Source organism: Eublepharis macularius, chromosome 14 (genome assembly GCF_028583425.1).
Source record: "Eublepharis macularius isolate TG4126 chromosome 14, MPM_Emac_v1.0, whole genome shotgun sequence".
In the NCBI taxonomy this organism is placed as follows: domain Eukaryota; kingdom Metazoa; phylum Chordata; class Lepidosauria; order Squamata; family Eublepharidae; genus Eublepharis; species Eublepharis macularius.
In genome coordinates this window covers 6,522,997-6,545,595 of record NC_072803.1, presented here as the reverse complement: position 1 = coordinate 6,545,595, position 22,599 = coordinate 6,522,997, and the positions used below count along the sequence as shown (strand labels likewise).

The 22,599-nt window shown below is 47.6% G+C and overlaps 1 protein-coding gene across 1 annotated transcript in view; it reads left to right on the top strand.

Annotated features, from left to right (window-relative positions):
• NECTIN1 (nectin cell adhesion molecule 1) overlaps positions 1-5,928 on the top strand; it is a 166,060-nt gene extending 160,132 nt beyond the window's left edge. Inside the window, exon 6 of the mRNA XM_054997446.1 lies at positions 1,614-5,928. Coding sequence (XP_054853421.1) covers positions 1,614-2,155 — 542 coding nt within the window. The 3' untranslated portion in view covers positions 2,156-5,928. The remainder of the gene's footprint in view (positions 1-1,613) is intronic.
• Positions 5,929-22,599: the final 16,671 nt, after the last annotated feature.

Sequence of the window (22,599 nt, the reverse complement as noted above, 5' to 3'; positions counted from 1 at the left end):
CCAGTAATTCTTCTCTCAACGTGCTGGAGCGATGGTTCGCCCAACAAAGGTTCAGAATTGACCCAGGGAAATGCTTCTTCATTCAGCCACTAATTCACTTATGGAACTCCCTGCCACAAGATGCAGGGACGGGAGGCAGCTTAGATGGCTTTAGTAAAAACTTAAGACAGGTTTGTGGATGGGTTTGTCAAACGCCACAAGAACTGTGAATGAGACCTCCATGTACAGAAGCAATACAAGTATTAAGCATTTAGCTTTGTTAAACATAGGCATCTTGGCGACATTTCTTGATTGCCTTAGTGCTAATTGAATTAATTGCTTTTATATCATTTAGGACACTTTGGAATACATCTGGCACATTTTATGCATACAAAGAATGGCAGGGGACAGGGATGGCCCAGTGGAGGGGTGGCCTGGTACCCTCCCTTTTGCCAGATGGGTCCCATCATGTCTCAGATGGGGATTCCACAAAGATGCCCAAGGCACATGCTCCCCCACCCCTTTATTGGTGGAGAGTGCCCTCAAGTCACAGTTGACTTATGGCAAACCCTGGCAGGGGTTTCATGGCAAGAGACTAACAGAGGTGGTTTGCCATTGCCTACCTCTGCAACCCTGGTCTTCATTGGAGGTCTCCTATCCAATTACTAACCAAGGCTGACCCTGCTTAACTTCTGAGATCTGATGAGATCAAGCTCACCTGGGCAATCCAAGTCAGGGTCTCCAACCCCTTTACCCAAGGGAAAATCGTTGTGATCAGGCATCCATTTGAATCACCCATATGTTGGTGAAATGGAACCACGGTTGTACCATCTGTTAGATATCCCTCGGAATGAAGCACCTGCCCCACCCAGATTGCTACTGGCCAAGTAGTAGCGTTTGGGGCAGATTCAAATTTAGGCTTCAATAGGGTTGAAATAAATATTTTGAAAATTCATATTCACCCTCTTCAGAATTTCACGATTCGCCTGGTGCCATGCCAGCAAAATTTCAAATCTAAAAAGCGAATTCGTTTTTCGACAGCAAGATTTGGCCTCGCAAATTGTGTGCCTTTTAGTCTCGTTGCAGTGACTTCTGCACTTTTTCTCAAATACTGAAGGCCGCATCACTCTGAAATACTGTAAAATACCAAATTTGGAAATCAGATGTCATTTGTTGGGCAAATACGGGCGGATGTGTGGAGAAAATCCAGCATCGAAGATTGGGCGAGGCAATTCTGAGAACAGGAGGGAGAGGTCCGGTCCAGCGTTAGACCTCGGGATCTGGAGATGTCCCAAAAGAATGCATGCTGTTGGCCAGCCTGTGATGTGGCTAGAAGTGTAAAAATGGGATGTTGTGGTGCATTTGGGCTTATGCATGACGCTGCTTGCTTGTGCGGGTTAAGAGTTAACAGCGCACTAGGGTAGGACCGGGCGAAGCTTGTCTGAGGCATACAGCCAAGCACTAACCCATTCTCGAGGCTTCTGTAGGTAGGCACTTTCCCTCCCTCCCCTGACTTTTCCCTCCCTTTTTCCTTCTCCTCATCTCCCCCCAATTTTTTTGATTTTAAAGCATGATGTCGCAGTTCCTCACAGATTGATGCTTGTTCCCCCTTCCATCTGTCTTTTCCTACCCAGAATTCCCCTACACCCCGTCTCCACCTGGCACATCTGTGGCGCAGTCGAACATCCCCACAGCCGTGATTGGGGGCGTGGTGGGCGGAGTCTCGTTGGTCGTGGTGGTTGCCGTGGTGGTCTTTGTAGTGCTCCGGCACCGGCGTCACACCTTCAAGGGCGACTACAGCACCAAGAAGCACGTCTATGGCAACGGGTACAGCAAAGCAGGCATCCCTCAGCATCACCCACCCATGGCTCAGAACCTTCAGTATCCCGACGACTCGGACGACGAGAAGAAGGGTGGCCCACTTGGGGGCCACAGCTACGAGGAGGAGGAGGAGGACGGCGCCGGCGGCGATCGGAAGCTGGTGGTCGGCCCCAGCAAGTACGACGATGACTCCAAGCGGCCTTACTTCACGGTGGATGAGGGTGAGGCCCACCCCGAGGCCTATGATGAAAGGACACTTGGTTTCCAGTACGACCCTGAGCAACTGGACATAGCCGAGAATATGGTCTCTCAGAATGACGGATCTTTTATTTCCAAAAAAGAGTGGTATGTGTAGCTTGTTTCCACCCCCCGTCCTGTTTTTTTGCCCCCCTCTCACCTGCCGCGTGTTGCCTCCAAGTTGCAGGGCTGCCACATGTGGCCCCCACATGTTTTCACACACACAAACAAGCCCATGCACGCACACCGACACGCGCACCAGCCCGATGGGGGGCAGCGTGACAGAGACGCTTTTAAAAGAACTGCCGCTGGTTCCGGGGCAACCAGAAACAGGCAAGGTGAGGGGGGGCTGGTCGCTTGACTTACTGTTTTTTTTGTGGGGAGGGGGAAGGGTGGGGAAGGGTTCCTTTTTTCCCCTCTTAAGTTCTTCTACGGATTTTTGTCCCCTAAAGTGTTGTTTGTAATGATCAGTGGCTTTGGTGTTAATACTCTTTGCTTTAATGACTACTGCCCTCCTTGTATAGAAGACCACCGCCCCCCCCAACCTTCTGTTTGTGTCTTAAGGTGTCTCTGTGTCGACCTTTGGGTTTCCCCTCCCCTTGCCCCCCCCCAAACACTGGATTTTGTATGTTGTCTTAAAGTCGTGCAGGATGGGGGGAGCCAAAGGTATACCAATGAACTTTGGAGACAGAAAGCACAAAGGCACGGAGGGAGAGAAATGGACTGGCCACTCTCAGCTGTGCTCTGTATCTGTATCTATAGCATCCTTTGAGTATCTCTTGCTATTTCCCACAATGCACCTGTGGGAAGGGGAGGAAATGTCCCCTTGCCTTTTTTAAAAAAAAGAAAATCAAAAAGCATCACAAGGACTTCCTTTTCAGAGGAACAGTGCATGACACCCCAGGGAGGGCACACGTAGCAATTTTCTTCCTGTGGTTCTATGGAGGTTTTTTTTTAAGTAAAGTATTTTAAAATGGGAGTGGGACAGGTCCACTATGACGAGCATGCCGGCTGATGGTGCTCTTGGTATGTTTTGGATCCCTTTGCGCTCCTTCAGTGTTTGCTTTCCCTGTTTCTAGAGAAACAAGCAAGGGCACCTTTCTCCCTTGGAGAGCCAGACATGTTCTGGGCCCCAAGATGTCTGCAGCCAGGGCAGGTTCGGAGCCCGTGGCTCCATGTGCTAACTCTTGCCCTCCCCTCCAGCTGACTCCAGTTATCTTTCCACAGATCTGGCCGAGGCTTGGGCTTGTTCTTTTTGCACATATGCATTCATTACTTGAAAACTGGAGGGAAGGCAGAGGGGGGGGGGGCTTAGCTCAGCAGTAGAGCGCAAGCTGTTCACACAGAAGGCCCCTGCTCTGGTCCCAAGCATTGCTGCCTAAAAAGGTCTTGGAGAGGGGATGGGAAAGACTTCACCTAGCCCCCTGCAGAGCTGCCACCAAGCCCAGCAGATGGGCTAGATGCACCAAAGGACTGAATGGCAGACACCGATGCACCATGGTCATGTCAAAAGCAGTGCTTCGCAATGGAGTCAGTTCGCTCGTTTGCTGGTGAAGTCAAACGATGGGCATGCATGTGTGAACCAAACCATAGGTTGCCTAAGAGAAGCGTGAAAGAGGCTTCTCCTCCACCACATGCTGCTTCCAGAATCCTCACTGTTCACCTGGGCTTCCCTGACGCAAGCGCCATCCTGACAACTCCATGTAGGACCCCCTTCTCTTTTGCACCTCTGGGTGAACTTTGGGGTTCTGCTGTGAAGCCAAAGCAAATGTCTGTTTTCTTGGGTAGAAGCCTTGCTGGCTCCGCCTCCCCTGTGCCCGGCCTTGCAGACCTTCTTCCAAAATTCAGTGCACGATTGTGACTGTCCAGTTTCCTTGGGCAGATTGACACAGCAGGTTTAAAACACAGTCAAGGATTTCTTTCTGTCTAGCACGCTCAGTACCCTGGGAATAAAGAGGCCTGGCCAGCTTCTTACTGCTCTCTACTGCAGTGGCTACCAGTTTGAACCTGGCTATAATCTCTGCCAGGAAGTGGGGGGGGGGATACCTTAATTTATTTGGTTGGAGGAGGGGACGGAGTTCAAGGATCAAACATATACTGCGCATGCTCAAGTTCACAGGTTCAAACCACAGCATCTCTTGTAAAAAGGATCTTTGGTAGCAAAGCCCCTGCCCGTAGGCAGTAGCCCTGTTCATGTGCTCCAATGAATGCAACCTGTGTGTACATGCTTACACCTGTTTGTAAGAAAGAGCCGATGCACGTTCACTTTACAAATGAAACCAGGGGTCAGAACCTGGATAAATGTGCCGTTTCGCTCCCATGTTCATGCGCTAGTTTTAGGTGGGGAGCTGTGACTCTCAAAAGCTTACACTCTGAAAATCGTGTTAGTCTCTTTCTAAGATGCCACTGGACTCAATTCCCAGTGTCCATGCACTGAATGTCACATGAGAATTACTCAGTGCATATATATGGGCGCAGTCTAACTTGTGGACAGGGCAAGTATTGAACTAAATGGACCAAGGGATTCTGTATGAAGCAGCTTCCGACATTTCAAACTGTAGTTGTGAGAGGGACTGTTAACTCTCTAAGGTCTCTCTGATGAGATCTCTCCAATCTACAAGGAAACACAGAAACTCGGAAGTCTGGGCTGGGCATAAATACGGCCACCAGCAAATCCCCTGAATTATTTTGCATAGCAATGAATACGTGATGCTTGCAGTCACAAGCCCCTTAGGACAGTTCAAGTCACAATTCTAGTGTGAGCAGCAGAACTGCAAAGTGCATTTTGAACTGCAAACATAGGTGCATCTAGTGCGTGTCGCATTTTTCAGGACAGCATAGTGGCAAGGAGTCCCACTTTCTAAAGCACATCTGGAAGAAATAGAGAGCTAGAAAGAGGAATTTTGTATTCTGGGCACAATGAATTCCAGAATTCGGCATTAGGGTCACCCAGATTCCACAAACATAATAATAAACTACCCTTTCATTTGCATCAAAATGCTGCGGTTTGCATCGTTTTATTCCGTTTCTGTCAGGGATGGATTTGGGGAAGGATGTGCGTTTTGCAACAAGGGGTGAGAAAAGGAGGAAGGCATTAAGCACTCTCTGCAAGCAATCACGAGAGCTGGGAGCTTGGTTTCTGATGCTGGCATACCCAGGATTCCAGCATTGTGCCAGGTAGCAAATCTACATAGGTGTAACGAATCCATGGCCGTAGAGAATGTACAAAGGGGCCTAGGCACTTGGAAAAGCCTACAAGAGAAAATGGGAAAGGCTTTGAAAAATGAGCCCCAACGAAAGAAGGCTTCTGTAAATCACCTAGCAACATGGGGCGGGGGGGGGGGCGGGGAGTGGCAAAGGATACATTCGAGGGAAAATTGGCATCTGCTAAACTTCTCTCTGGGGGAGAATCTATACTTGACAGCCGTCAACATTCCCTCTCTCCAAAGAGAGCTCTGTTGTTGTTCTGTGAGAAAGATGAGAGAGTTCTTTACAAAGAGTCCTCAGTGCTCCAAGCAAGCTACAACTCCCAACATTCTCCCTGGGTTCTGGGAATGCCAATTCATCTGCTTAACAGTGTAGAGATGCCTTCTGTGAAAAGCAGTCGGGAAGGGGTGAGGGTCACTCCTGTCCCACAAAGCACATTGTTTAGCATTTCAAACCCCAGAATCAATGCTGTATATAGATAAATACACCTAAAAGGATGCCACATTGCAGCCTAGAGTTTCCTCCTGTCTTTGTTAATCCAACATGGAAACAGCCCTGGCTTCTGCCACCCACCCCTCTTCTGTCTGGCCTCCAGGTTTGTGATAGATGTCCGTTCCAGGTAGGAAACAATATCATAATAGTAAAAGAGTCCAGTAGCATCTTTAAGACTAACCAACTTTATTGTAGCCTAAGCTTTCGAGAACCACAGCTCTCTTCGTCAGATGCAGAGAACCAAGAGAGCTGTGGTTCTCGAAAGCGTATGCTACAATAAAATTGGTTAGTCTTAAAGGTGCTACTGGACTCTTTTACTATTTTGCAACTACAGACTAACACGGCTAACTCCTCTGGATGTAACATCATCATAATAACATAATAATAACATACTCTGTAGACCGCTCTGAGTGGGTCTTAAGTTGTCCTGAAGGGCAGTATTTAAATCCAATGTTATTATTATTGTTATTATTAACTCGCCACTGATCGGAGCTGCCTGCCTGCGCTCTGACCAGAGTTGAGGGAGACTCGTGCATTCAAGGCCCGGGCTGCTGCACGTGGAGGAGGGCCGCAGTCTCTGACGCAGCGTTTATAATCTGTGCAGGAAATTCATTATGCATTAAGCAGCCCTGAATGAGATGCAAGACCCTCACGGGACCCTAATTAGCGAGGCTAAACGATTCACAGTTAATCTATAGTGTGAAATAAGATGCCTGCAAAAAAAACACCCTCCCTAATATGGATCAAGGCTTTTGTCCATGAATGGCTTGGATACAATAGAAGCATCCTCGGCTGCTGTCATAGGTTTTAGATCAGCCCCTGAAATTCCCATGGCCCGGGTGCAGTGCCCCAAAGCTGCACTGAAACACGTGCTGGTTTTGCAGAAGGTACCAAAATGCCCTGCCAAGAAATAGCACCAATTTATTTCTCCTTCCCATAAAACTCCTACAGACCTTGAACTTGAGCTTGCCCTCTGTCACTTGTCTCAGGGCATCCAACGACTCCCCAAGACATTTTTTCAGTGTTGTGGGAAATTCGTTGGGCTCCTTTCAGCATTCCAGCCAGGGCGCTTCTCCTGCCTCTATTCCATACATGCCAAAATTCAGCAGGAACTCAAAAAGAGCTTGTTTTTCAAAGGCATGGAGGAGGAGATAGGGTAGTCCTAGAGGCCCCAAAAGAGGAGTGAACAGGAGGCCTGGGATATCTGTCCTTGTCTGTAGATCTCTCTGGATGCCTCACAAACCTCCAAACTGCTGCACTGAGTCTTTCTGTGCATTTCTGGCTGCCCCCCACCCCAGCTTTTCAGGACTGACCAGATTCCCTTACTAAGCTCCAGCTGTATCTTGTTAGACTCTCATTCTTAGTTGCGCCCCCAATTCCTGGATGTCTTCACTCCAGGGCTGACAAAAGAACCCCCTCCTTTGCAGTAAGAATTCAAGAAACAGAAGGCACTGCTCTGGAGGCAATCGAAGTTTCCAGCACTGCCCGTTTTATAAATAAAGCACTCTGCCTTTATTACCGACAGACAGACAGAGGAAGAATATCCACATTACAGAATTCAACAGGTTGAATGGTTATTCTTGTTTGCTCAGGAACTATAATTCTGGAGCGTTGGGGTGGAGAAGGGAACTAGGGACCTCTGGGCTGAATGCTCAGCGCCCTCTGGACTGTTTGGGAGAATCTGAAACCAGTTCAAAACAGATTCCAAGTGTAGATATATCCTAACCCCAAGGGCTCATCCCGCATTTCCAAATCATGTGGTTTGATCAGCTCAGAAAATGTCTTACCAGTTCAGGGCCAGCCAGTTTAATTGACAGAAGTGTAGCGGTGTTGATTTATGGGAAACCCATTTTGTTAGGAGGGGACAGAGATGCCTCCCCCGCTTTTCCCAAATGAACCGATAGCAAATCGCCACATCAAAGCTTCGATTCCTTCCGTACACCGACCAGCAAACCCATTTATACATGTGAGAAGGCCAGATTCAGCCTTCTTGAGTTGTTAATTCCTGTTTCAGATGGGGTGATGGCTTGTTTGCGGTTCATGGTAACGTTGGCATATTCTTAACTAGGCATTACAATTGGCTACAGATATGCTGCAGCTTTTTCAAAGAGTTGAGGATACTACCCGCCCCCCCACCCCAGAAAAAAACATTGTTGTCATGGTGTGTTTGTATTTTCTGATCATACAGGTTTGCAGGGCTTTGCATGCCTTTGGAAACCTGCCGAGCCTGTTTGACCAGAGAGAACAAACAATGATTGTGTATGCCCCTGGTGCCAGTGTTTTTTCATGCCAACCTTACCTCTCCTTAAAAAAAATTGTTTTCAGATCTTGGAGAGGTGGGGGGGGGTGGAGATCCTGTCCAGTGTGTGTTTGCTGAAAAACTATAGGATGGCTAAGAACACACAGCCTGCTTGATCAGACCAAGAATCTATCTAGTCCAATATCTTGTTTCCAGTAGGAGACAACCTTGCGAAGAAGGCAACCTTGCGGAGAAGGCAAAACCCTCTCCTGTTGCTCCCAGCATTGTGTATTCAGAGGTACACTGCCTCTGGACATGGAGTTTCTACTGAAATATTCTGGTGAATAGCCAGTGGTAAACCAACCCTCCACATTTTCTTGCTGGCTTGGCCCCCTCGACTCTGGGCAGGAAGACTAGAAAGACAAACCCTATTCAACTGATGTACGATCAGCATCAAAGATGTAGGTTGGTAGGAAGCTTTCCCTCCCAGCTCCCCATTCCTCGGCACGGAGCCAGTGGAAAGGTCCGATATTGGAAACCAAATTTAATCTGAATGAATCCAAACATGGCAGGTGTTTTCCAGATGGGATTTAGCTCTGGGATTACCCATCACAATTTACCACTGTGGTTTCATTTCCCTTATTTAATTACAGAACTGATTTTTCTTCCCTTTCATCCTCGTAAAATCTTTTATTTTTTCAACCAGGGAAAGAAAAAGCAACCCAAAGGCTTTCCTCTAGGAGAGGAGTGTCGAATATTGGGGTGGGATACAAAAGCCCATGAATCAGATACTCACCGGGGGATCAAAGAACCATTCCGATTTTTTTTTTTAATGCAAGGAAACTTGCCCATTGTTTGGGTAGAATCACAAAGAGAAACTCAGTGGAAGGGATTTTGCAAACCATTCAGAACAGAAGAATTATTCTGATTAGCAAAAGATTGTGTCACAGGAGCCGGGCCAGGTTCCCTGCAGATTTTAGCATGGAAAAGACGGGGAGTCTAAATCCTCACTGGTGTCTGCAACTGTGAGGGCCATGCCACAATTGTATCCCACTCAGGATTCTTGAGACCAACAGCCTGAGACGGCCGTGAAGCACAGCAGGCAAAGGGTGACCAGGCAAAGCAAGGAGACCAGACTCCTATTATTTAAGCCAGCCCTGGCCAATCCAGAGACTTCATACAGCCTGCCAATCTCAGGGGCTGATGTTACACAGCCCTATCCCCTTCAGTACCTGGAGGGGGCACTGCATTCTGAGCGCACACTAGTACTGAGTCCCCTAGTCTTTCAAAGTATTTTGTCACCCCAAGTGAGGTACACCCTTTGCCAGCTTTGCCACTATCAAGCTGGGCCCAGAATGGATTCCAGTCACCTCTCACACCGTCAGTGGCCAGAAGGATGCCATCCCCCATCCCCCTGCAGGGCACTGGTGCCTTCTTCATCATCCTTCCCTGAGCAGCTGCTTGTGTGGCTTGGCCGAAGAATCGGCCACGCCGAAAGAACGCTGGTTCGAACCCCAGCGTTCCTATCTCTCTGTATTGGGACTCAGGGGAGTTTCATATTCTGGGTGGATTAACCAAAAGTACAAAGGGTATGATCTTGGTACATGGTGCTAAATAAAAGGGAGGGGAGAAGTTCTTCTTTCTTCTGGAGCATCCCGTGAGCTCTTATCTTGGAAGCGAATGTATATGTAGTGGCTATCTAGGGTGAGCTAATCGGCAGGTGTAAATAGATATTGGGAGAAGGGGGATTCCACAACAGATGGTGACATGGATTATTAGTTTATTTTCCTTTTTTTTTTTTTGGTTATTTTGCCAAAGTGTTTCCTCCACTCCTGTGACTGTATCCCTTTCTCCCCCACCCCATCCTTGCTGTAATTATCATTGTGGCATAAAATGAATAAAAAGAAAATTCAAAAAATCTACTTTTTTGTAATCTGTGTTGTAAGTGCTTTTTGTAAAAAGAGAGAGAGAGAAAAGAATATTATGAATAATGTCATGGATTGAAATGCTTTTATGACTTTTTGTTTGTTTGTTTCTTGGAGGGTTATTTTGTTGTCGGTTTCCATTCTTTGTAATAACTTTTTTTTTTAGGGCAAATTGGGAACTTTTCTTTGGGAGGAAGTGATTGCTTCTCCTTGTTTTACTTGTATAAAATGGAAAAAAGAGAAAAGAAATAGTGGTTCAACTGTGGAGAGAAATGTACTTTTTTATAAATAAAGAATTTTAAAACAAGAAAATGGAAACAGCTGTCTCTCTTTCCCCTTTGGAGCCCGCCAACTAACTCCCTACTGCATGCCAAATTCTTTACGTAATCTAAATCATAAAATATATATAATTTGGAGAATTTGCGGGTGGGTTGGAACTGGCAGAAACTTGTCTCACTCTGTGATTCCCACAACTGTTTCTCTCTGAATTGCAAGGATATTCCTTCTGATACCTGCAGCTCCCTCTGAAACCGTGACTGCCACCAGTGGAAGAGCATCTGCTCAGCATGCAGAACGTCCCAGGTTCAAACACCAGCACCTCCAGTTAAAATGACTAAGCAGTAGGTGATATGAAAATCTTCAACATGAGACTCAGCAGAGCTGCTGCCAGTCTGAGTTGATCTTAATGGGCTAAGGGTCTCATGCAGTATAAGCAGGGCTTTTTTTCTGGGGAAAGAGGTGGCGGAACTCAGTGGGTTGCCCTCGGAGAAAATGGTCACATGGCTGGTGGCCCCGCCCCCTGATCTCCAGACAGAGGGGAGTCTAGATGGCCCTCCACGCCGCCAAGCGGTGTGGAGGGCAATCTCAACTCCCCTCTGTCTGGAGATCAGGGGGCGGGGCCACCAGCCATGTGACCATTTTCAAGAGGTTCCGGAACTCCATTCCACCGCATTCCAGCTGAAAAAAAGCCCTGAGTATAAGACAACTTCACCATTCACCCCAGTTTCTCTCTTCTTGTTCATAAGTAGCCATCCCCTCTCCCTTTCCTTGCTTTTGAGTATTCACCCAAGTTTCCCTTCCTTGCTCACATGTAGCCAGTGTGTAGGGGAAGAGTTTGGCCATCTCTGTTGCCTTCGCGTTGGGGCAATTCTCCCCCCCCCCATCCCCTTCCACTTGACTTGCACATTCGTCTTCCATATTTATCAGACTGACTCTCTTCTAGTTCATCTGCTCGGAAAGGGGCTGCCCCCCATAGGGAATAGACGGGTAGTTAGATTGGCTCCCTCCCATGGAAGACCTCCTTACCTCACAAAATCAACAACATGATTGAGTTTATAAGCAGCCAGCACGCAGTGCTGTTTTGTCCGGACTCGTCCATTGACCCAGTTTCCATCTGACACTGACGTCAGAGTTGCCCCTGAGGTCTGTCCGTGCTGGGTGTCTCTGCGTGGCTCTCTGCTTATTAAAATGAAAGCCGGTAGAACTAAATCTAGAAACCTAGTTTTTGGGGTCTGCTCTTACTTCCTTTAATTCCCCTCTAGTTAGAGATATACCCAACACGTACAAATCCCATAGAGGTTTGACCAGAAATTCAATTTCTAAGTGAATGCTCAAGATCCTTCAGCAGGCTGCCATTCCTTGGATTCTTGAAGAGTTCTAGAGCACCTCTCCCCTGCGTCTTCCATTAGCTGAGTTGGAAAGGGTTGCAGGTTAAAGGGCTCCTCTGCTGCAATCTGTAACCAGAGGTGACTCAGGGCTCCCTTAGCCACGGCAGTCACGACCACTGAACCCAGGGATGTGTCACTCAGTCCCTTGCTATTGGCAGAGGCCAAGGTGCATTTTTCCAAACACCAGCTGAGGTCCTGTCATTTTGGGTTCCCTTTGAGCAGGAATGGCTGGATCACGGCAGGAGGTGGAGAGATATCTGGGTAGACAGGCTCAGCCCTGAATTGTCTTGCAGGATTTGCAATGGAAGGAGGGTTCATGAATAGAGATGGGCACGAGCCAAAAAAAATTAACGATCCAGCTGATTGTGGATCAGGGCCGGCAACGATCCCAAATAAACGATCCACACCGATCATCTCCCGTTCCTGTTCCCGATCCGTGGATCGTGGATTGTGGAGGCAAAAGCGGAGGGGCGCCCCGCTGTTCCCAGCGATACAGGAATGGTGGGTGATGCCAGCGGCATTTGTGTTTATGTTTGGCCGTCTGTGTTTGGCCGTCAGAGCTGCCTATCAGGGTTTTCAGGGATGAGATTGGAGTGCCCATGGCTACAGAACACCCCCTTCCCCCTCCCTCCCCTGGCTGTCTTCTCCCAGCTGGTGACTGCTTTGCTGCTCCATGGTTGGAAGGAAGCCCTGCTGATCAAGGCAAGCTGGGCTTCCATTGGGGTTTCCAGGGCGACAGAAGGAAGGCAAACAGAGCTCAGGCATTCCCCAGGCTCCATTGCCAGGGGAATAGATTGCTGGCGCATGAGTGTCTGGATCCCCGATCCGAGCCCGATCGCCCCAATCCAGGCCCCTCCCGATCGCTGGATCGTTGGTTGTGGACGATCACGATCCGCCAGGTTACGATCATGCGATCGCCATTATCGTGGGTTTTTTCCGATCGCAATGCGGATCGTGCCCATCTCTATTCATGAATAGATCACAAAGGCTCGATACAGAACAGGGCAGCCATCTTGTTTGCACCCCAGCGCATCACAGCCCCACCAAAAAGCTGCCGTCTTCCAGACCAACCAACAGGAGCATTGGGTCCTGAGCAGCATGTGGGCATATTTGAACTGCCGTTGAATTTTACTTGAGCTGATTGTTAATGTCATTTCCAGGCCAATTTTGAAGACGGGTCAGAAGAAGCTCGTAAGAAGCTAAAAAGTTCTCATTGGACTCTTCAAAAAGGAACCACAGAAAATAGTAATGTGGGGTATTGGCCAGGCGGCATTGTGAAGCCCCGCATTCTGCTTTTCCCTAGCATCTGAAGGTCCTGTTGAGTAACCAGGGAGGGTGAAAAAATTCTGCCCCAATAAGCAAAATTGCTTGGAGTCGGTTGCATAGGTAGTGTTTGGTGGCCCTGCTGCAATCTAAACTCCCCTCTGTCTGCCCTGCTGTCAATCTCAACTCCCCTCTGTCTGGAGATCAGGGGGCGGGGCCACCAGCCATGTGACCATTTTCTCTGAGGGCAACCCACTGAGTTCCACCACCTCTTTTCCCAGGAAAAAAGCCCCGCTCCCCTCCCCTTCCACCTTTGTGTGTCTTCAAAACAAGTGCATCATTTCAGAACTGCGGCTTAGTTAACTGCCTACCCACTCTCTCCCTTTTCCCCGTTTCCTGGTCAAGCAGTGACAGTTATTGTGCAAGCTTTTTTTAAAAAAGTTGTAGACGTTCCTTCAAAAGGTAGTGTGCTATACACAGTGTAAAGAACAAATTTCACTTCCCAAAATATACTAATATATCTAAAGAGCAAGCGTCTAGCAGCATCGATAAAACTAAGCAATTTTGTCTTGGGTATGAGCTTTGGTGAGTCATACGAAGAAGTGAGCAGGTCAGACCCTACCACAAATCTTGTTAGTCTTACAGGTGCTACTGGACTCTTGCTCTTTTCTACTGCTTCAGACAGACTAGCATGCAGGGCCGGCCCGCCTATTGAGGCCGGCGAGGCAGCTGCCTCAGGGCGCTAAGGCGCCGGAGGGGTGCCGGCCCAGGGCCAGGGGTGCACGCCACGGAGCTGCTGCCACCACCACCAGCTAGGAGCGCATGCTGGCGGCAGTGTGGGCAGCTGAGGGGGCAGCCTCCCATTTAGTTGCTCTCCGGGCTAGGCGCATCCGGCAGCCAAGGAGGCCGGCTGCGCCTGGCCCGCAGAGCAACTGAATGGGAGGGCGGGAAGGCCCCCCCCCATGCGTGCACCCAGCCCCTGCCTGATGATGTCACACATAGTGACGTTATCACGCAGTCCGGTGCACGCGTGCACACACACATACACAGAGGCAGCCTTTAAGCTGCTTCAGGTGCCGGTGACGCTCGAGCCGGCCCTGCTAGCATGGCTAACCATCTTAATATATCTAAAGCCTTCCATGGTGCATTTGATGCAGATACAGAAGGGGACAACAAACGTGACTAGTTTGGTAAACAGCAGCTTACCCTCCTGCAGCCCAATCTAACTCTTGGTAGCATGATGTGCAGCAAAGATCGCCTGGTAAGACTAGCTGCTGCCCCTCTGAAACAGATCTACAGCACCCCCAATGGTAGGGAAGAGTCATTGCATGGCAAGGACGCTGTCGGACTACCAGGCTGCTGCGCTAGGCACTGTAAAGCTGGAACATCACTGAATATCTGCAGCAGCTGTTTCCTCCAGCAGACAATGCCCAAGAACCTTGGAGCAACTGTCCCATCTTGCCCTATGGGGCTCCTACTCAGAAGAAACTGCCAAAGTGTTTCTGAAAGACAAGTGGAACTTTGCAGTTAGCTTTGTGTGTTTAACTGTAGCTTCCTAACAGCTGGTTCGGTGCAACCAGCCAAGTGCAGCCGAGAGAACAATGGAGTACAGATTGGACTCTTGACTGGAAAGGAAGGGAGAGGAGGGGAAGGAGCCTTGCACGTGGCATTTGCAGGGCAACCCCAGGGAATTCCTGACTGCCTTTTCCCAGGCCTGCCTGTCACAGCTGAGTGATGATGGATAAAACCATAACGCTCGGTCTCTCCTGCTCTGTGGGAGTCCTGGGGAGTCGGGAAGGGATGCCCTCCTCCGATCTTCAGTTTCCCTGGAACAAAAGAAGAACAGGTGCATATCCAGAATTCCCACCGAGGACTCGGGAGGTGTTTCCAAAGTTGTGTCTGCAGTTCTTCCCAACAACTGTGCTCCTCCGGTTTGATAGCATGCCGTAAGAGATTTTTTAGCAGCAAAACCCTGCTTAATAGCAATAATAGATAATAAATAACAGACCGGCCGCAGATTTAAGAGGCTGTTGATTTCCTTTCCTCGAGAGTTAAGCCAATGGGGGATTTAGCTAGATGGCAGCCGGGGAGTCCAGATAAGCAGGGCAGCAAGATGGTCCGGCACAGCAGGTCCTCCAGGTCACAATTACCGAGGGCTTGAGAAGGCTGCTCTGCATTCTCCCTGGCCTTGAGGGCGCTCCCCTCCCCTTAGAGAAATATACAGCTACCCATCTGCTACCTTTGCCAGGTCCCCGTGCCCGTGCAAACTTCACCATCCTCTGTGTAGGGATGGGGTGAAAATTTATGCCCCTGTCAATCTTGGCAGAATCTTTGCCCTCCCTTCTAGGCTCCAAAAGCTGGCATCTCCTCAGCCAAGCAGGCTGAGTAGCTTAAGGGCCTCTAGAACCTGCAGTGTGAATTTCTACTCTGTTTCTTTCCGTCAAGGTTTCCTTTAGAAGCTTCCATCCTGGGCAGCAGGCAGCTTGGCTAGGCTCCTGGCAGCCACGGGGAGGAAGTGGGTACCTGACCTGAATGCAAGCAGCCAGTGACTGTCAGGAGTCCTGCATCTGGTTTTGTTTCAGCCTTTGCTTTTAGTAAAGCTCCTGGCAGAGAACAGGGTCGACTAACGGCATGCCTGCTATTACTGATGTAATAAAGCCTTTACATGGCTTTTGAAATTGGCAGATTGGGATGTTACGATCTTTTTTGTGTTTACCCAGGCCAAACAGGTTAGTTGCTGCTATTGCTTGACAAAACTGGAGAATGGTGTCAGAGAAAGAGGGGGAGACAGAGACAGAGAGAGACTCAGGTCTGGCGGTCACTACAGGATTGGTACCCCATGCAGGGCTGGGAGTATGTCAAGAAGGTAGAATGGTCTGTACTATTTCAGACAGATGGTGGGGGAATTACGTGTTTAGTACCTCCCTGTGTAAAATAGAAAAAGCTCCCATTTCCCACTGGTCTTTTTATGGATTTGTTCATATTGGCTGGATCCTGTGGACCTAAGGTTGCCCATCTGCCCGAAGGTATTGACCATCTACCCCCCCCCCATATATCAGCGACCACGCATGGTTAAGCCGCACCTCCACCTCTGTCAGATGTTATATGGTTTTTATACGGTGAGCAGGTGTTTTATTAGAAAGCTATGTTAATTTATTGTGATTTTGTCTTGTATATTTTATCTTCTGTTGTAACCCGCCCTGAGCCCGCTTGCAGAGAGGGTGGGATATTATTATTATTATTATTATTATCATCATCATTATTATTATTATCATTATTAATAATAATAATAATAATAATAATAATCCCACAGATCTGTACTGCTGCCAGTGTTGCCTTTCCCTTCTATAAGACGCTTTCCCCTGATGCAGGAGGCTCAAAGGGAGCATACTAGCCCTCCATTCCCAGAACTGACTTTTACATACAGTGACTATGGCAATTATGCATCATGTTTGCTGTTTATGCATATATTGCACTTTTAATGCTGATTGATAGATGTACATGGGGGAGGGATCTGGTGCAAACAACAGCAAATTGCATGGTAATGAAAAAAAAAAGAGTACAGTTTTCACGCCGGGGAAGCAAAATCTTTCCTAAGAAATTGCCCCTATTTCTTATTTCTAATGGGGGACCGGATGCCTTGTTTGGTGATCTCCGTGGCGCAAATGTATTCGCGGAAGAAGCATTGTTGCAAAAGGGGGTTAATAAGCAGGGCTATAATCCACATTTTATGCCAAGAAAAGCAGGATTCCATGGCCTGTACACATTGTGTCAATTGAGTTCATTTGCATAACTTATTCAGCAAAATTGCACTGTCTTGTATAATTTATTCTCAGTTCGCTAGTCAGAAGAGGCGAGGTAGGACAATAAACACGGGCCCTCCCCATCAATGCGAGATTTCCTTAGTTTCTGGAATGTGAAGAGGCCTTCCCCATACATTTTTTTACCTATTTTTGGAGCCAAAGGGACTAGTAACTTGCTTCTTTTTGACATGGAAGGTGCAATTCTAAGAGAGCCAAATTCTTGTCTCTTGTATCACATCTCATTTTTCTGCATTCTTATGGAAACATCAAGGCATCCATAGGGCAGGCTTCCATAGTCTGGAGTGACGGCCTCCGCATCACCCATGGAGCATCTCATCAGAGTGAGGACTTGAACTTGGGTTTCCTAGTCCACTACTCCAACCACTACCTTAACTGGCTCTCAGGTGCACATATATGAAAACCTCAGGAGGGTTTCAGCACCTCTATACTTATTTTCATTGACCTTGGACAAAAATAAATTGTGCAGTTCTTTGCCACAATATTGTCAAGTAATGTCCTACTGATTGCTACATGTGATCTGATAAGATTCGGGTCCAGTAGTACTTTAAAGACCAACTAGATTTCTAGGGTATGAGATTTCAAGAGTCAGAGCTCCCTTCTTCAGATACATTTAGAATATATCTGAAAGTATCTAATGAAAGGAGCTCTGAATCTCAAAAGCTCATACCCCGGGAATCTAGTTGGTCTTTAAGGTGCTACTGGACCCAAATCTTGTTCTTCTATTGCAGATCAGTACTGTGATGTGAAAGACATTTACTGGAATCACTGAAGAGCCTCCACCAGTCAGAGGAGACACAACTGAACTCGATTGACCAATGGTTCAAACTTAGGATAAGAGCAAGATTGGGCGCAGTAGCACCTCAAAGACCAACTAGATTTCCATGATGTATCTGAAGAAGGGAGCTTGACTCGCAAAAGCTCAAACCCTAGAAATCTATTTGGTCTTTAAGGTGCTGGTGTTGGAGAGTGCTGTCCAGTTATAACTAATGTATAGCAACCCTGGTGAGGTTTTCAAGGCAAGAGACTAACAGAGGTGGTTTGCCATTGCCTGCCTCTGCAACCCTCATCTTCCTTGGAAGTCTCCCATCCAATTACTGACCAAGGCTGACTCTGCTTAGCTTCTGAGATCTGGTGAGATCCGGTTTACCTGGGCTATCCACGTCAGGGCCTTTAAGGTGCTGCTGGACCCAAATCTTGCTCTTCTACTACAAACCAACACAGCTACCCACCTGAAAATACTATCTAGCAGGCTGCTTTGGCAAATGTGGATTTATTTACTCAAGTTTCATGATCTCTTGATGTTACATCATACTACGGAATAGTACCTCCTTGTCCATATGTTCTCCAGGTGGCTGCGCAGACCCCAATTTGATATTTACAAACAAAGCAAACATCTGAAAAGAGAGAGCCCCATGAGAAATGATGTGATAAAACTCGTGCCAAAGGGTCATGAACCAAACAACTGTCTTTCAGACAGGTTCTCTATGGATTAAACCCAAATACCTTCCCATCCAAATCAATGAAAGTGCTGAACGGTCCAGAGAGCACTGCTTCTGGAGAAAGAGGGCAACTGGCCTCGTTTATGAAAGGAGAGGCCACATTCTGATAGGTGGCTGTATTCACAGACCCCCTCCTTTTTCTACCTCATCTTAATGACTTGCCTTGTTGGGGTAGACCAGACAGTGTAGGGTTAATCCTTCCTCCTCCTTTCTGCTGCCCGTCTCTGACAGACCTGGGTGAGTGATCCGCTCCAGCTGCCCATCTTTTTTTATGTTTCACCCCCTACTCCTTATCTTTGTGTCCCTCTCCATCTCCCTGATGGACGCCAGTCAGTTTATCTGGCCGGTTTTTGCAAAGAAAATTGCCAACTTCACACCTGTCAGCTTGAACAGATCTCCCGTCACAGAGAGGCTCCAGCTGGTGTTGACCTCACAAGCTTTGGGCTTTCTGCAGGGAAACGGCACCACCTCCCTGAAAAGCTAGGACGTGTGCATTTTCCATTGGGGCAGGTCAAGATATAAGGCTAATGGGCTATGGCAGAATGTGGGATGGATCAGGCTTAGGGCCAAGCTACAAGTGACGAATGACACAGGTTGGACACTTGTCAGTTTCCCTCTTGATGGAAACGTAGGCATCCTGGTCTTGCAGCTTGGCTCTCCAACTGCTGTCCAATGGACTTTTCAACTGTCACTTGTCCAACATTCCGCCAAGCTGCCTACATTTCCCATCAAAACTTGAGGGAAGCTGGCAAGTGTCCAACCTGTGTCAGGCGTCACTTGTAGTTTGGCCCACAGTTCCACTTGTGCACAGTAAACCGAGCAGGGTGGCTTGCCCAATGCTGAGCGCATCAACCAGTCCACAATGCGCTGACCTGACCTGCCTGCAAAGCATTTTGAGCATTAAGCACTGAACAGCGACCTGGAGACATGGCAAAACTCTCCCATTCACCCTGCTGTTTTTAGATGGTGACTCAACGAGTTGTTAAAAGCACAAAGAGAGTGGGGACAAGTGCATTCATGGGTCTGTTGTTTTAAGAATTTGTGTAATAATAATTCATGGCACTGTTGTTTTAATGCTGATATCCCAAGACTGTTGATTTCCCCAGGTATTCTGGCTTTCTAGCCATGATGGAGAGCTGGAATGCATGGCGGGAAATGGAAGCAGCTTTGCTATTATTTACAGTGATGTAGCCCAACCTCAAGTAACAAATTTGGACGTTACCTTCAAGATGAGGTTTTAATTTTTTCCGTCCAAAGAAGTGGGGCACAATTTATTTATTATCACATTTGTCCTCAGTCTTTTGGTGCATGGTGCCCTAACGTGGCTTGCAAAAATCTGTGGGTTATACAATAAAATGTAAACCACCACACAAAAAATGCTCCCCACCCCCCATTAGTTATAAGTTAGGTTGAACAAAACAAAATAAGCAGCAGGGGAGGGGTCCTTGTGGACTTCACGGGGGAGCGCATTCCACAATCTCAGTGCTACCATTAAAAAGGTCCCAGTGTGCAGCACCCGCACCCAATTGCCAGTGATAGTAAAACACAATTTAGTCTGGAACCAACCCAGAGATTACTCAAGTGGTGGTGGCTGCCTTAGAACTACAGCTGCCAAGCTTCCAGTCGTGGTGGGAGATTCCCTGCCCTAAGTGCCAATTGCCCATCACTGCTCTAAGTGGTGGGAGGGGGATAAAAACAGTGGCATCATGGGTATGATGACTTCATTTCCAGGAGAAACCAGGAAGTGACAGCTAGTAGCTCTACAAATCACTAGTAACTCTATGCTTTTATCATGGAGTTTCTGGCAATTCCTAGAGCTACACACCATCTCTTCCAGAAAAACCCCTGAGACGCTGCTCCCCACAATGCCCCCACACCAAACCCTCTCACTTGTTGCCAAGCTTGGTCTGGCAACCCTACTCAGATTTTTGACTTGCCCAAACTTTCCTGACCTTTTTTGTAAGATGTTTTCCATCCTGCTTCATAAAGCAGGTGGGGAACCCCCTATTTGAATGGTCCCTCCCTATAAAAACCTGTTCCCTCTCATCTAGAAAACTAGTACTTCATTTAGAAAAACTAGGCCAACATCTCTCTTATATGCTAAACTTCCAAAGTCTGGGAGGTGTTGATGCAAGGAAAACATTCAAACACATACCTCCTTTCCCTTTAAATGTAAAACTCCCCTTAGACTTAGTCAAACCACGGTCCCTCTCACTTTAGTGTTGTCTATGCCAACTGGCAGCGGCACCCCAGCTTCTCAGGCATTGAAAGATCTTTCCTAACATCTGCTCCACGAGATCCATTAACAAAAGAAACCAAGGATTCAACCTGACTTCTACTACAAGCAAACCATGTGCTCTTCCCCTGAGCTATAGCCCCTCTTTTGTTCTAAAGTGGGACAGTCCTACAGGGATTCACCTTAAGACATTTCTAAATGTGTACTTCAGTGTTAGTAACAGCAACGTACCACAAGGGAGGTGCAAACTTTTCTTGGCAGCCCCTGCTATACGGCATGCCCACATCAAATACTATAGGAAAAGTTTGTGGTGGGAAGCGGTGCTCCGTCCAGCTGTTCTCAGCTGGACAATGCAGTGAACGGAGAACATTCCAGGGATCATTCCGAGATACTGATCCCAACAGCTGCTTCAGAGCGTGAGGCTCTGCTAAGAATGGACAGCTGAGAGACAGAACCCCTCAAACAAAGATTGCCGTTCAATTCCAAATGAAATTTGGCATGTTTTCTTTTTCTTATTGGCTGGGTGCTGATAAAACCAAAGTGAACGGTCACTTCCTGGGGTTGTGCAACCGTCCGATCAGCTTAATTGGTGTGTGTGGTGGGGGGTTGCATTCAGCAATAAACCTTTAATTGTATTATTAATACATTGCAGTTGGGAGGCTTATGGGGTTTCTTAACGGGTGTTTAACTAGCAAGGTCCAACATATTTAGCAAATGTTTTAGAGCACTGCGTGGTGGATGCCCAATTATCTCTGACCTCAAAACTTCTGCAAGGGTCTCACTTTTAAGTTGTTACCTGGGAAGTTCTCCCTCTCCCTCAAAGCAGCCCTCTGGGGCGTCCTTCCGAGATTGCAGGGAATGTGTTCTGCTCAGTGTTTTCTTTGAAGCCTTTTGGTGGCTGTCCCGTGCCAGGGATTCTCCAGCTGTTTCTTTGGCGCATTTCCTCAAGAGAGGGGAAGATGGAAGATAGAGGAAAGCATGAGTGACAGCTCTCAGATTCAGAGCCAGGCCCTGGGGGTATGTGGCTGCACCCAAATCTAGGTCAGAAAGGAGCATTCTCCTAACACAGGTCCCTATAGGCAGCTGGTAACTAAAGCAGGGTTGCAAATCTCCAGATGGAGTCTGGAGATCTCCTTGGTCATAGATGCAGAGGAGTTAGCCGTGTTAGTCTGTAGTAGAAAAATCTGATGAAGAGATTTGGAGATCCCCTGGAATTACAACGGATCTATGGCATTATACCTGCTGAGATTCCTCCACAAACTCCACTCTTCCCAGGTACACCCTCAAAATGTCCAGGAGTATCCCAACCTGGAGTTGTTAACCCTAAACTAAGGTGGGTGATAAGGCAGACGGTGCTGTTCTGATGATGAGGACACATGAACACGAGATCCTGCCTTCTATGGAGTCAGCCCACTGGTCTCTCAAGGTTAGTATTGTCTACTCAGACCGGCAGCAGCTCTCCAGGGTCTCAGGTAGAACTTTTTCACATCGCTTGCTACTTGGTCCTACTATCTTAAAGTTTTAGGGTTTGAATTTAGGGCCTTCTGCATTTAACCAGATGGTCTGCTACTAAGCCGTAACTCCTCTTCAGGTCAAAAGGCCAAGTTCCAAGGATTCGGACAAAGTTTGTAACAACAACAACAACATTCAATTTAAAATCCACCCTTTAGGACAACTTAACACCCACTTAAAGTGGTTTATAAAGTGTGTTATTATTATCCTCACAACAATTACCCTGTGAGGTGGGTGGGGCTGAGAGCTCCAAGAAGACGTGACTGATTGGCTTCAAGTAGAGGAGTAGGGAATCAAACCTGGCTCTCTGGATTAGAGTCCTGCCGCTCTTATAATAACATTATAATAATAATATTTGATTTATATACCGCCCTTCAGGGCAATTTAACACCCACTCAGAGCAGTTTACAAAGTATCAGATGAGTTAGCCATGTTAGTCTATATTTGCAAAATAGTAAAAACTCCAGGAGCGCCTTTAAGACTAACCAACTTTATTGAGGCATAGGCTTTCAAGAACCACAGCTCTCTTCGTCAAATGCAATAACATACAAAGTATGTTATTATTATCCCCACAATAAACATCCTGTGAGGTGGGTGGGGCTGCTCCAAGAAGCTGTGACTGACCCAAGGTCACTCAGCTGGCTTCCAGTGGAGGAGTGGGGAATCAAACCCAGTTCTCCAGAGTCCCACCGCTCTTA